Genomic DNA, 13,185 nt, shown 5'->3' with positions numbered 1-13,185 from the left:
GTGTCATCAGACTCAAAACCTGTTGGAAAAACAGTTCTGTACTTCTGATGGGTTTCTAATTCTAACCTGACACTGGGGCTTTTAACTGCGAATAGCCTCCCGGCATTCTGCGTGAATTCTTACTGTATTTTCTGAAGTCTGACATTTCTGTTACACTTAAATTTGATCTCAGATCTCTTTGCCTTTCAGTTTACTCCAAGTTGCTTTTTCTTAAAGGTTGACATTGGTTACATTGCATTCAGCTTTCACCCATTACTTCAAAAGTTCTTTGAGTAAGATTTTGACCCCATATCATTTTTCAAAGTAGAAAAAGAAGAGCAAAAAAGAAAAACAATGATATGGGAAGAAAATAAGAAAGGAGTAGAAATGACAAAATAACAAATCAAGTGGAAAAAGTTGAGAGATGTATTTTTCTGTTGAAATTTCATTTCACAACTCCACTGGTCCGGTTGAAGCTTGTCTGAATTCTTTGTGATATTCTTATGGCCCTCTGAAATGAGAGGAATTGTAAATGTTTGAGGGAAAAGAGGAGGAATTACAATTCCCAGGTCTAAACGTTGGTCAGATGACTTCAAAGCCAATTCTTTGCTTAGGGAAGACATAGGTTGATCTGCTGCTGTTTTAGAAACAGGGCACAGGTGCTGATTCTTTGACTCATGGCCCCAAGGCAGTAACACATGCCAAAATTATGTTGTACATTCGAAGTTCTCAAAGTGAGGTCTACAGTCCCCGAGATGTTTACAGTGGTGTCACAAAGTCTAAATTATTTCCATAATAATTCTAAGCTGTCATTTGTCTTTGTCACAGTCATTCACTCATAAGTATAGAGTGGGGTGTTCTAGATACTACATGACATGCAGTGTTGCAACAAATTTAATACTGAAGCAGACAGGAGAATTCGGCTGTCCTCTGTTAAGCCAGACATTAAAGACAAAAATGTTAAACGATATTATTCTTCTTTCTAAATATTTTTGTGAGAACATAGCTATATTTCATAGAACCATACTGTTCATGTTAACAGATAATGGGTTTATTAATGTCACCTAAAATGAATTGATAAATATTTCTTTAATGTTCTGGTTTTATTTCTAATGGTAATTATTGATAGGTATAATCTACATAAACATAACTCTTTGGAATCTTCAGTAATTTTTAAGAGTGTAAAAAGGTCCTGAGGACCCCTACACACACACACACACACACACACACACACACACACACACACACACACAATAGGAGAACTTCTATTGTACTGCAAACTCTAAGCACTGGTCAGTTTCTGCTTCTATCTCAAGCCAAAGAATCACATAAATACTTGATACTCTTCCTTTCCTGTCCATGTAAACATTACAATCCCAACTTAATTCTCTACTTGACTTTGAACTGTGTGCTTACCCTATATTGTTGGTAAAATATAGAGCGGCTATTTCACTGACGTTTCTTTGGAAAATGTTCATTTTGAATTTGGTTTAATTTCACTTAATTGTTTCACATTTTAAGTGTTTAACCACATGTACTTAGATTCCTTTCATCAACTTTTAAAATCTTAGTCTTCAAGGAGTATTTTTTCTTTGTGACTGAATGTCCTCATTGGACAATAAGCTTTTTTTAGGTAATTCCTTAGCAATTACTGTACAGAGTTATGTTTATCTTAGCCATGGTATTATGGCCTTTCAGAAATCCCAGAGACACAATTGTTAGCTCAATTTAGAGCCAACTAAACCTTGAATATATAGAAGTACTGCTCATGAAACTTATATACGGCTGAATAGTAAGCCAGCCTTGATGTTTTTGCTTTTGACCATAATAGTTTTCGCTACTCCACTCAGAAATGCTTGGGAAACTAAATTAGATAGCATGAAGCTATTTAAGCAGAAATTTTAAAAAATGATGAATAACCGTAAATAAGTGGTTATTTCACGTGGACTCTTGTTACACCTGATTAAATGGTTTTCATAGTAAATGAAAAATTTGTTTCACCTTACCTGATCCCCTCCCCAACAAGCAATGGAATTTTACTGACCTTGTATCTTTGTAAAACCTCAAAACAGATAAACCTCCATTTATTACGTTTTAAGTGATCTGTTTTTTGATTGATTATAAGAAAGTTTCTTGTAAATATAAATAAATGAGCACCTAGTTGATATCAGCCTGATGAATTTTCTGATGATATTCTGTTTGCTCCCCAGACTCAAGGTGTTATGCCCATGCCTATGGTAATTAGTACTCCCAAGGTTAGCAGAATCACTATGAGTGGCTCCTGGTTTATTACTGGCAAAAATTATATTCATTTTTCAAGCAAATCAGGTCACTGGGAAGTGCAACAACTTGGCTTGTGGAAAATTCAAAATAGGTTGCAGTTCTTCTGATACATATGACATTTCAGTCTGTAAATATCACACCCCAGTCAGAGAACTAATATGAGTAGCCCTCACCTCACTGAGGAATGAGTTACTCAGCATGAAATGCCAACAACTATATCCCCAAAGAATGTTTAAATAGTTTCTGACAGCATCACAGGAAAGAAATGTCAGGATTTGTGGAACATATTTGTCCATTGATCTGTGGGTGAGTTCATGGCCCTGAAAAGGTATTAAACATAAATTCTCCGGAGGCAGAGATCCCTATTTGAGCCCCTTATGTTAAAAGAATATTCTAAATCAATTAAAAAATATGAGGCTGTTCTTTCATTCAGCAGTGCTGAGTGCTCTCTTAAAGGAACATATGATTTGGATCTTTTTTCTAGTGGTAATAAATTTGCAATTATTAATATGTTTTTGTAATTCATTAAATGAGACTTACTTTTTAAATTATTTTTTTAGTAACCAATAAAACTTTCATATAGAAAGTTTGAAAAACTTAAAAAACTAAGCAGAAGAAAGAAAATCAACGTCACCCATGGTATTTCCATTCAGACATTTGGTATTCATGTTTTAATCCTCCCCTTCTCCTCTTTTTTGTTAAGCATGTAGAGGAATACACACAATTTTCTAAATGGTATTGTACTGCACAAATTTCTCATCATCTCATATTAAATATTATTTTAATATTTAATGACTGCATATATTTTCTCATGATCATAGCAGATTTAACTTCATGTATTTTTAGACATTCTTATTATTTCCAATTTTTTGCATACATATATGCACATTTTAGATTATTTTCTTAGGATAAATTACCAAAGTAAAATTGCTACATCAAGGAATAAGCACATTTTAAAGATTCTTTTTAAATACATGTTGCTATATATTGCCGGCAATGTATAAAAGAGCCCATTTCCCAGGAACTGCACCAACACTGCCAGCGTCTCTTTTAGTGTGGCAAACTCTTCCTAAAATAGTCAAATTCAAGTTATATTTGGGTATGCTTTAATGTCGTTAGTCCTTAGTCACATCTCAGGATGTCATGTGGTTTGTTTCTTGGCAATTTCTCTTCCAATTTCTTCTTGAAATTCAAACAACAGTAATGAATAAAAAGAGACATCCCTTTCCCTGAAGGAGCAAAAACACCCTTCCCAGCATTTGCACATGTTCATGCAGGTGTATAATCACCCTTTTGGACTACACAGATACTGTTAGCTTTTGTTCTCCTGTTCCTGAGGAGCCTGAATTTAAAAAAAAAATTTTTTTTCCATTACCTTCAGATTTATTTTTCTCTTACTGTTTTCACTGAGAGGGAAAGAAATCTGGACTTTATATGAGTGGTGTTTGTGGAATTAAACCTATTGCTTCAAATGTAAATTATTGCAGAGAGTAAGAAATAAGATGGGCTCCACAATATGATTTTCTTCATTATTATTAGCATCATCAATGCATTTTTATTAATCACTCAATGTGTATGGAGCACGGTGCTAAATTCTAGAAATGAAAAAGAGAATAGAACAATACTTACCTTCAGTTGATTTATTCACTAGTTAAGGGATGAGAGGACACATATATAAAAAGATAAATCCTGACATAAACTAGCACAACCTGATTGCCCAGTGGAGTTAACTAGTCAGTGCCCTTGGAGCTCACAGAAGTGATTCCTAAAGATTAGCATAGTGGCCTTCGAGGGGATTTAACCCACATTTTGAAAGAGGATTAGAACTTTAAGAAGAGAAGGGAGGGTGTTCCAAGCAGAGGTTAGAGTGCTCCCAAGGTGAAGATGAGCATAGCATTTCCAAAATAAAAATAGCATACCAATGATTCAGAGCAGTTTATTCAGTGTTACAGTAGTGGAAATATCTGGAGTGTTCAGCTAGTGCTGAGTATCTAGAGAAGTAGCATGGGCCTGAGGCTTCCATTGGAAACAGAAAACCACTAATGTTTTGTGAGAAATGAGCTTACAAATAATTCAGGAAGTTTTACAAGGTATTACTATGAGAAACGCTAATACCAGCATGAGATAATTCTAACACATAGAACTATGTTACATACAACCTAGTAGCATAGATAGTTGTAGAGGAAATTGAAAGGAAGCATAGATGTTAGAGCCATTGGTATAGAAAAAATCAACATAACTTGGCAACTGGTGAGATGTAAAGATGAGACTAGGAATTCTACAAACGTTTACTGAACTATTCTTGGGCTAGGAATTCATAAGTGAATGAGCCTACCCTCAACCATGTATATAGAAGCCCATAGAGAAGAGTGTGATGAATTCAACAGGGGGCTAGAAAGTGACTGGAACAGCTTCTTAAGTAAATTGATGCTTGAGCTTTGACTTCAATGATGAATAGAATTTCAACTTATGAAAAGGGGGAGAAATTTAATTCAACATATGGAAAAAGGGCAAAGAGAGAGAAAATGTAACCGTTAAAATTTCAAGGGAGGAAGGTATAGCTCAGTGGTAGAGCACATGCTTAGCATGCACGAGGTCCTAGGTTCAATCCCCAGTACCTCCATTACGAAAATAAATAAATAAATAAACCTAATTACCTGCCCCCTAGACAAACAAAACATTTAAAAAGCAAAAAAGAAAGAAAATTTCAGACCTATATGACTGGAGAAAGATGGTAACAGACTGCAGCACAGAAGTTTGTCAGTAGAGATGTTTTAGGTGGGAAGATAATTAATTCAGTTTAGACATCTCTCAAAGAAACATGTAGAGAGTGGCCACCAATCTAGAGACAATGGGGACACATCTATGAACAAAGCAGGCAAAATTTCTCTGCTTTCAAGGAGTTTACATTCTAGTGTTTGGAAATAAATACGTAATTAGAGGTATAATGTTCACCAGAGAGTTTTGTTTTGTTGTGAGGTTTGTTTTCTACCTTCCCTTCTTTACTGTCACTCACATCAATAAGATAAAACAAGCACACAAGAAAGCATGAGTGATTAGTATCCGACTTAAGTCATCAGTTAGGCAACAAAATGTACCAAGTAACTGTTCCTTCTAAGACTGTCCTCAAACTGACCTTCATGTCTACAAGCTACAGACAAATGGTTTAGTAATTGAGAGCAATAAATTAGAGTCAATCACATTTAGTTAGGAGAAAATAAAGTCTTAGTGTGATAAAACAAGCTGACCTTCTTCTAGCTTTGCATTTTTATTGTACCCTTTCTACTCTCCATCTGTGCTCGATGCTGTGCTGGGATCTTCTGACCTCAGCAGTGCTTCATGAGATGTGCCTGGACTAACGTTCTCACTGGGTCTTGTTGCTAGAATGTTCACAGGCAGAAAATTATTAGAAAAGTATTTGCAAGTCAGAAGTAAAGGTTTTTAAGTGTCTAACCTTGGAAGTGAAACTCTTGTTACAATTAAAATGCTCAGTTTAAATGAAGAAAAAATGTGTAACCTGCTTAAGCATTACATTTCCAACTACTATCAAGGACAGCTGAGAGATACTGAGTAATGCCATTTTTTCCTTTACGTTGTAGCTGCATAGTATTCATTTCACCCTTCAGTAACCTGACATGCTGAAAAGAGACTGAGCGTTAAGACTTTAAAGGTTTTCTGACCTCCACAGTATTGGAAGCCAGTCTTTAGAGCTCTCACCTGACTGGTTGGAAAGCTGAAATTCAGTTAATTCCCATACAAAGGATTTGGGGGTTTTGTTTCTCCATTTCTTTGTTTTTAAGTGAATTACTATAAATAGTTCCCTCAAGTCTAATCTAATCTAATTCTACTGATGGAACAAATTGTTGGCAATCTGAGGAGCCCATTTGAGGATACATTGTCTTTGGAGTACAATCCTCCCTCACAGGTTTGGTTCCAGGACCCTGTGGATACCAAAATGTGGATGCTCAAGTCCCTTAGGTAAAATGGGTGTAGCACAGCCGGCCCTAGGTATCCACAGATGTGAAACCCACTGATATGAAGGGCGACTGTAGGGTTTCAAATGCTAACTACCTTCATAAGTTTAGCTCAGTAACAAACTTCTGTTGTGTGTAATTGGTGCTAAATCTTACAACAGTTATATGCAGTCCAAAAATGAGTAAGACATAGTTTCCCTCAAGAACTTAACAATCTAGTAAGATTTAGCTGTATTAAGTTATTTTTGCTTATTTATTGTAAGATACTTTAGATTTCTGGTTTTCATTATCATCTGGCCAAAATTCATTTAAATATATTGTATCCCATTTTTAATCATATAAAGCATCATATCTCTAGCTAGTTGTAATTTACTTAACAAATACATGGCTAAATAATAAGCAAAGCTATTCATACTATTTTGGAAGATATTTTAGATATCCTACAATTCACATTTTATAGGCCAGAAAGCTGGCAGGGATCTGAGTTAAACCTACATTTCCAAAATCTAGTCAAAAGAACTTTCTACTGCAGTCTACAGGAGAGTACAGAAGATGAAAAAAAATTATTATTTGGTGCTAATGATCATCTTTGTGAGATTTTTTTTTTATCTAATGCATTGGGGATGGAATTAATTCTGTGTTTTCTTGATATTTCTCATGTTTTATTTTAAACTATTAACAGCTTTATATATATATATATATATATACTTTGTATTAGTTTTCCAGATCAAGAAATTCGTGAAGTGGCCGTTCAACAATTAGACAGCCTCTTGAATGATGAACTACTGGAGTATCTCCCACAGCTGGTTCAGGTAAAAACAGCAGAGTTGCCAAGGGATTCCAGCATTTTAACCAATAATTCTCTGAAACAGCTCCCAGTGAATCAAGAGTAGACTCCATAAAAGAGGTAATTGCACTTCAGCCAGCCAAGGGGCTTAATTATAGCTCATGTGTCAGCGTGGATACCACAGATATTCTGTACTAAAACTGGTACAGTTACAAAAAAGATATATTAACACCAAAAAGGAAAATTTTTAAAAAATGGCTTCACTGATAAATTAGAACAGGGGAAAAATAGAATGCTTGTGATGAAATATTTGTATCTGACTGTATATGTAAAACAATACAAAATTAATCAAGTAAATGTTACGTAGAAAATATTCATTGACTAGGCATCTCCTCATAATACCTTTCTTACCTCTCCCATATTCTAATATTAATTATAAATCTTACAGAAGCAGTTTCTAATAACCAAATTCTGCTGCCAGATAGTTCAATTTTATGAGAACATCAAATATCACAATATAGGAGTAATTTTGGAATATAATGTAAATTTATCTAGAAATATAATCAAAGACTGATTTAGTCTGAAGATGCTAAAATACAAATAATTACACATCTTACAAATGGCCATATATATGATGGAATATCCGAAATATACAACAATAATTTTTTTTCCAAGTTAAAAATATTGTATACTGTGTACTGAATGCGAAGAGGTCTAAAATAGTGGTCTTTATGTTTTTCTTTTGTTTTGTTTTTGACTCAGGTGTTTTCTTATCTGAAAGGTCAGACTATAGTTACAAGCTATTCTAAATGCCAGGTGCCTCAGGTTTTGAATTTAAGACAAGAAACCCCGACACTGATGTGGGGAACTTCTATTCATAGACTTGAGTACCATTTTTTTTCCAAACAGAATATGCACTTCTCTGAAGGCCTCCTGAAGAGAGAGCTGTTTTAGAAATACATGTGCCATAAAGTTCCTTCCGCTGCTCCTTGTAGTTATGACTTCCCTATCCTTGCCGTTGCTACACTTGATAGTGTAGTGAAAATAAAGATGAATGCAGCTTGTGGGAACACTGTTCGTCTCATGCCCCAGTGTGGACAACATCTAATATCTAACCCAACTGAAAAAAGTAAATTTTTTAAAAGTTTATATAGATTAACTCCACTTGAAAGCCTCAGTTATAAATCAGTAACACTTGGCATGAGGAATGTCACTGAGGGCCATATACCTAGGCAAATATGCAAATTTGCAAGACAAGGTGCACGCAGAATCCAGTATAGCAAATACACAGAGGTAAAAATAGGTAAAGTTGCAACTATTCCCTAATTAAAAATGAAGATTATAAAATCATGTGAGGTGTAAAGAAATGTATAATGTGACTGGAAAATAAAAATTGGAAAGAATTTTCAAAGCACTCGTTGTGGAGTTTGCCCTTAAACTTCCACACTCTCCCCTGATCTTAAAACTTACCAAGACCAAAAAAAAAAAAAAAAAAAAAAAAAAAAAACTTACCAAGATATAAAAAAATCCTACACTGCTGATTATTTTCTGGAATCATGTTATCTTGTTACGTATTACTTTGTTAGAATTATGCAGGCTATTTTAAGCAATCAGAAGGGACTTTAAGACCATAATGAAAACGGAAGATATGGTTCACACCTAGGAATCAAATAAGACACAGACCCAGAGGTTACTGCAAAGCACAGGCCGTAACCATACAGGTAGGTTTCAAGAAGAGAGTTCAGAATAATGCAGTGTGCACCAGAAATATTGCCTGCTTTCTAGATGGTGAGGCACGATGTACAGGGAAATTGTAACAGTAGACAGAGCGATGCAGGGAGTTTAGAAGCACGGGAGGCAGTTCAAGATCAGTAGTTAAGTAGTTGGGTTCAAGAAGAAATCATGGGGAAATCTAAAAAGAAAGCTAAAAGGCAAGCATGGAAATAAATTTTGAGACATCTCTTTTGCTCATTTGCTCATAGGATATGTTCACTATTAGGGCATAAACATAATCCATGATCTAGTCAGTCCAGTGTTAGCAAGTGTTTCAAGTTAGCCATGAAAGAAAACCATGGCTACCCTTTAAGACAACACACATTATGGTCTTTATATACTCAGACAGCATCGAGAGTTCATGCACATTTGCTGAAATCATCTTTGACATTCTCACACCTTGGGAATTCATAACTATTCCCATCCTCAAAGAGGGTTAGCATCCTGGGGTGTTTCTTCAGGTGTGTGTTGAATGAATGTTGTAACCACTTTTTCCTGCTGTCTATATTGTGGTATAAAACCTGGTTTAAACTCTGTGTGTGTGTGTGTGTGTGTGTGTGTGTGTGTGATTTAAATGGCTTGCTGGGCAACAAACAGTAGAAGCTTTGCTTCTCAAGCAGGAATGAGTGCTTTTAGAAAGATAGGAAGAAAACTTGGTTTTCATTTTCACAACCTATTCAGATTCCTGAGATGATGGTGGCGGCCCACATACTGTCTGCTGATGGTAAATCCCTACAGAATGCAGATGATAGTCTGAATTAGGTCCCTGAGGATATCAAGGGTTGCTCTTGCTGTCTGTGTTTTCCACCAGGTTGGGTAACCTGGAAAACTTTAGAAAGTTGTTCACAGTGGAGATAAAGGAATGGGAGATTTGGGAATGGGTGGGTTATGGTGGCTACAGTCAGCTTTGAAACCTGTAGGGTAAGCTTCAAAGTCTGCAGGTTAATACTCAGTTGGTGATTTTAGTGAAGGCTTTGAGTGTGTATTAATTTCATCTCCAAAACAGGAGAAACATCTGTTGCTTAATGATACCATTTTTATATCCAAAATACTGTTCTTGATATTTTTGTGTGTGCCAGGATTCTCCTCCTAGGCATGATTGAACTCTACCAGTCACCTGCTCTTATTTATTATCCTGTGGTACTAAAACAGAATTAAGGAAAGGAAACCGACTACACAAACCCAGATTGTGTGATGTGTGTATGCTCTGTAAGTTACACACCAGCTAATAAAGCTATCAAATATAATATTAAGATTTGATGAAATGTTTATGCTGTTTTCCTGGCCTTTGCACAAGCCATGTAAATCTCTCTGTATTCTGCTATAATGCTCTTACCGAGGAAAAGAAGAGCAAAGTGATTGTATCTCTTATTTCAGGCTGTCAAGTTTGAATGGAACCTTGAAAGTCCTCTAGTGCAACTCCTGTTACACCGCTCATTGCAAAGCATCCAGATTGCCCATCGTCTTTACTGGTAAGATTAACCAAAATAGGTTAAGATGTCTTTTTTATTGTCAACTTCTCTGTGCGGCAGCTTTCCTTTGTAATAAGTATAAACTTTCACTTGAAATTCAGCGAAATTCGAGTCTTTGTCAAGGTTATTTTTGTTTATCTGTATAATTTAACTGTCATCATCTTCAAAATCTTCCTTTTGTACAGTTGTTACTCTGTAAATCCAACCAGAATTTTAAATCTGGATGGTACCTCTCCTGTAGCTTTAAACCACAAGTGCTATGTGTGGGTATATCTACTCATTGAAGATTTCAGTATAAAATCTAGTTATAAGACTGTATATGTTTTGGAAGAACATATGCTTTAAAAGTAATTTCTGTACGATTTTAGTTATAAACAGTGGAATCTAACGGCCAATATATGCTCTTTAATTTGAAAGTTCCTAGAGCACTAAACTTTTCCCAAAGCATAAATTTCAAATATTATTAGTGGAGAAGTAAGCCTTACTTAAGAGGTATCAGAATTTCTCCCATCACCACCTACTCTTGATCCGTTTGAGCATGAAATTCTTTGGATGCTGTTCTCCCTACTTTTATTACTAATATTGTAAATTCCCACAAAATGTTAGCAATTACAAGTGTCGGTGACCTAAGGATGAAATTGGATCTACCTTTTGTCCTCATGTATTTTGTGTAACAAGCATCTTTACTGGCTTCAATTGCTAGTGAAGAACTTCAATTAATAGAAAAAGAAGAAAGTCAGTGTCATTTTTCAGTATCATGTTTTTTTGCTTCAAGAAACATGACTCATATTGATATCACTCTTCTCATGAAAATGACTCAAAGATTTCCTAGCAAAGCAGAGATATAAGGAATTGTCAGGCACTGAGGTTTGGTTTGATGCTTATTTTCATTTTAAAAGCCTGATACAGAAACCGGAACATTTTCCTCCAGTATGTCAGCGTAATGAGACATCAGATCCATTGGCCAGCAGTGGGCCCTTCACTGAATAGACCCTCTCATCAGGCTCTGAATGAAGCCTTATTCCCTTCTGTTTTTCAGTCAGCTACTTTGGTGCTAAGGGAAATTAAGTGGATACACTGGTAGTGTTTCACTTTCATATTAAACCTAGAACTCCATTAAACTCAATGTTTATTTCCCTTAAACCTTCACTGTTTTTTTTTCACTTTTTACTTATTTTAACATGTGTTTATTAAAATGAAATCATATTAAAAAGTAACATGACCAAGATAACAATCTTGATGAAAATATTTGAACCAAAATATAATATAAAATATGTTAAGTAAAAAAGCATTTAAAAGATACTTTTAAAAAGGCATTTTAAAAAATAGCATAAAATATTAAGAACTTATTCTAATACATTGATTGTTATACTAGTGCCACCTTAGAAAGTTCTTCGTCTTCTAAAGTGGTGTGAAAAGTTGAGTCATCTGTTAGGCAGCAATGAATACAAACACAGTTGTAAATCAATGTCATTCTTGCAAGTTCATAATAAATACAATTATGTCACTGTTTCCAAAGAAGTTGGGAGGAAAGACTTTCTAAGTATAACCCTCACCCTTAAGAAAAAGAGAAAAACCAATAGCAAAGCCCGTTTCTAACTCTCACTGATTTAAGAAGAGAGTGAGATAGAAGGACTAGAAAAGTATATGAGTTATATAGGGACTGCTGGTTTCTGAATGCTTAATGTAAAAAATGGAAAAGGAAGACAGGAAGGGAAATTTTAATATAATACCCACATCATTTTAAAACTTAAATGAAAATTAAGAATCAGACACAATGTGCTAAGCATCAAAGAACATGACATATGTTTAAAATACATCTTGGGGTTAAAAAATTAGCTGGTGCCTAGCATCATTTTTAGGGATCATTTGAGAATAGAATGTTGACTTCAAATTTTAAAGATGCAGCTCAGACCCCATGTGACATGCTTTAAAAAATTCTAATGTTTATTTCCTTAAAAAACAAAACGACAGCAAAAACTGATGCCCTACAGACATTAAAATGAAAAGGTAGAGCTCCATGAGCCATGAGTTTAATGATTTTTTTTTTCACTTGGATGAGCTCCTGCTTTCTCAGATTCAGCGTATTCAACGCTGAACTCAACAACTTGCCCTCCTCACCCAGGTCTCGAAGGCTTTTCTGGATCTTCACTGCTTCTCACCAATATGCACAGTTGTTTACCAAGCCCCATAATCCTATACCCCCTAAATAGCTCTACCCCATCCACTGCGTCCACCTGCCACTGCCACTGATCAGAAAGTTACCTCATCAGATACTGAATTATGAATAAACAGGCTTAAACAGAAGCCATCTTGACTGCTTGCCATCACTGTGGGTAGCCTTCTTGAAAAGAGAAATGGACTTGGACTTACTGCAAGTCTCCTCCATTGGAAGGGTGATTTGAGTAGCCCCTATTCTTCATGGAAAGGGAGTTAAGAATAAACTTTGGATTTGGAAGGTTTAAAAGCTTTCAATCCCAGTTTGCACCCTAAAAGGTGACTGTGAAAGGGTACTGTAGCATCTGGAGTTCACACCTAGGAGGCCCCTCCCACAAGGCAGAGAGGCAAGGCTGGCCATCAAGTAAATGAAAAAGCCTAAATTGTGCTCCCATTCTGTCAAGAGTTAAATACCGATAAAGGCATACAAATGAGTACACAAAGGAGATGAATGCTCTCTCGGCTTTGATGTCTGAAACACTCCCTGAAGTGACAGTAAAGAGCTGTACTTTAGGGAGTTACTGTTGTGTAACAGAGCACACGTGATACAGAATCAATAGGAGGTTTTAGAGCCTCAATCCTTCACCTGCTAGAATCATTATATTGCTACTAATTCACCTTTTTACCTTTACGATGTAATAAATAATAAAATATTGCTTCTCTTTTTGTAAGGGGAAGATGTGTCTTGCTGTCATTTAGT

General features: G+C 35.5%; 1 protein-coding gene across 1 annotated transcript in view; it reads left to right on the top strand.

Annotated features, from left to right (window-relative positions):
- Positions 1-13,185, top strand: part of PIK3C2G (phosphatidylinositol-4-phosphate 3-kinase catalytic subunit type 2 gamma) — a 269,311-nt gene that overhangs the window by 111,270 nt on the left and 144,856 nt on the right. The window contains exons 17-18 of the mRNA XM_072954194.1: positions 6,955-7,048; positions 10,174-10,268. Coding sequence (XP_072810295.1) covers positions 6,955-7,048; positions 10,174-10,268 — 189 coding nt within the window. The remainder of the gene's footprint in view (positions 1-6,954; positions 7,049-10,173; positions 10,269-13,185) is intronic.

Source organism: Vicugna pacos, chromosome 34 (assembly GCF_048564905.1).
Source record: "Vicugna pacos chromosome 34, VicPac4, whole genome shotgun sequence".
Classification (NCBI taxonomy): Eukaryota; Metazoa; Chordata; class Mammalia; order Artiodactyla; family Camelidae; genus Vicugna; species Vicugna pacos.
Note: the sequence above shows the minus strand (reverse complement) of the source record. Positions and strands in the feature narration are given on the sequence as shown.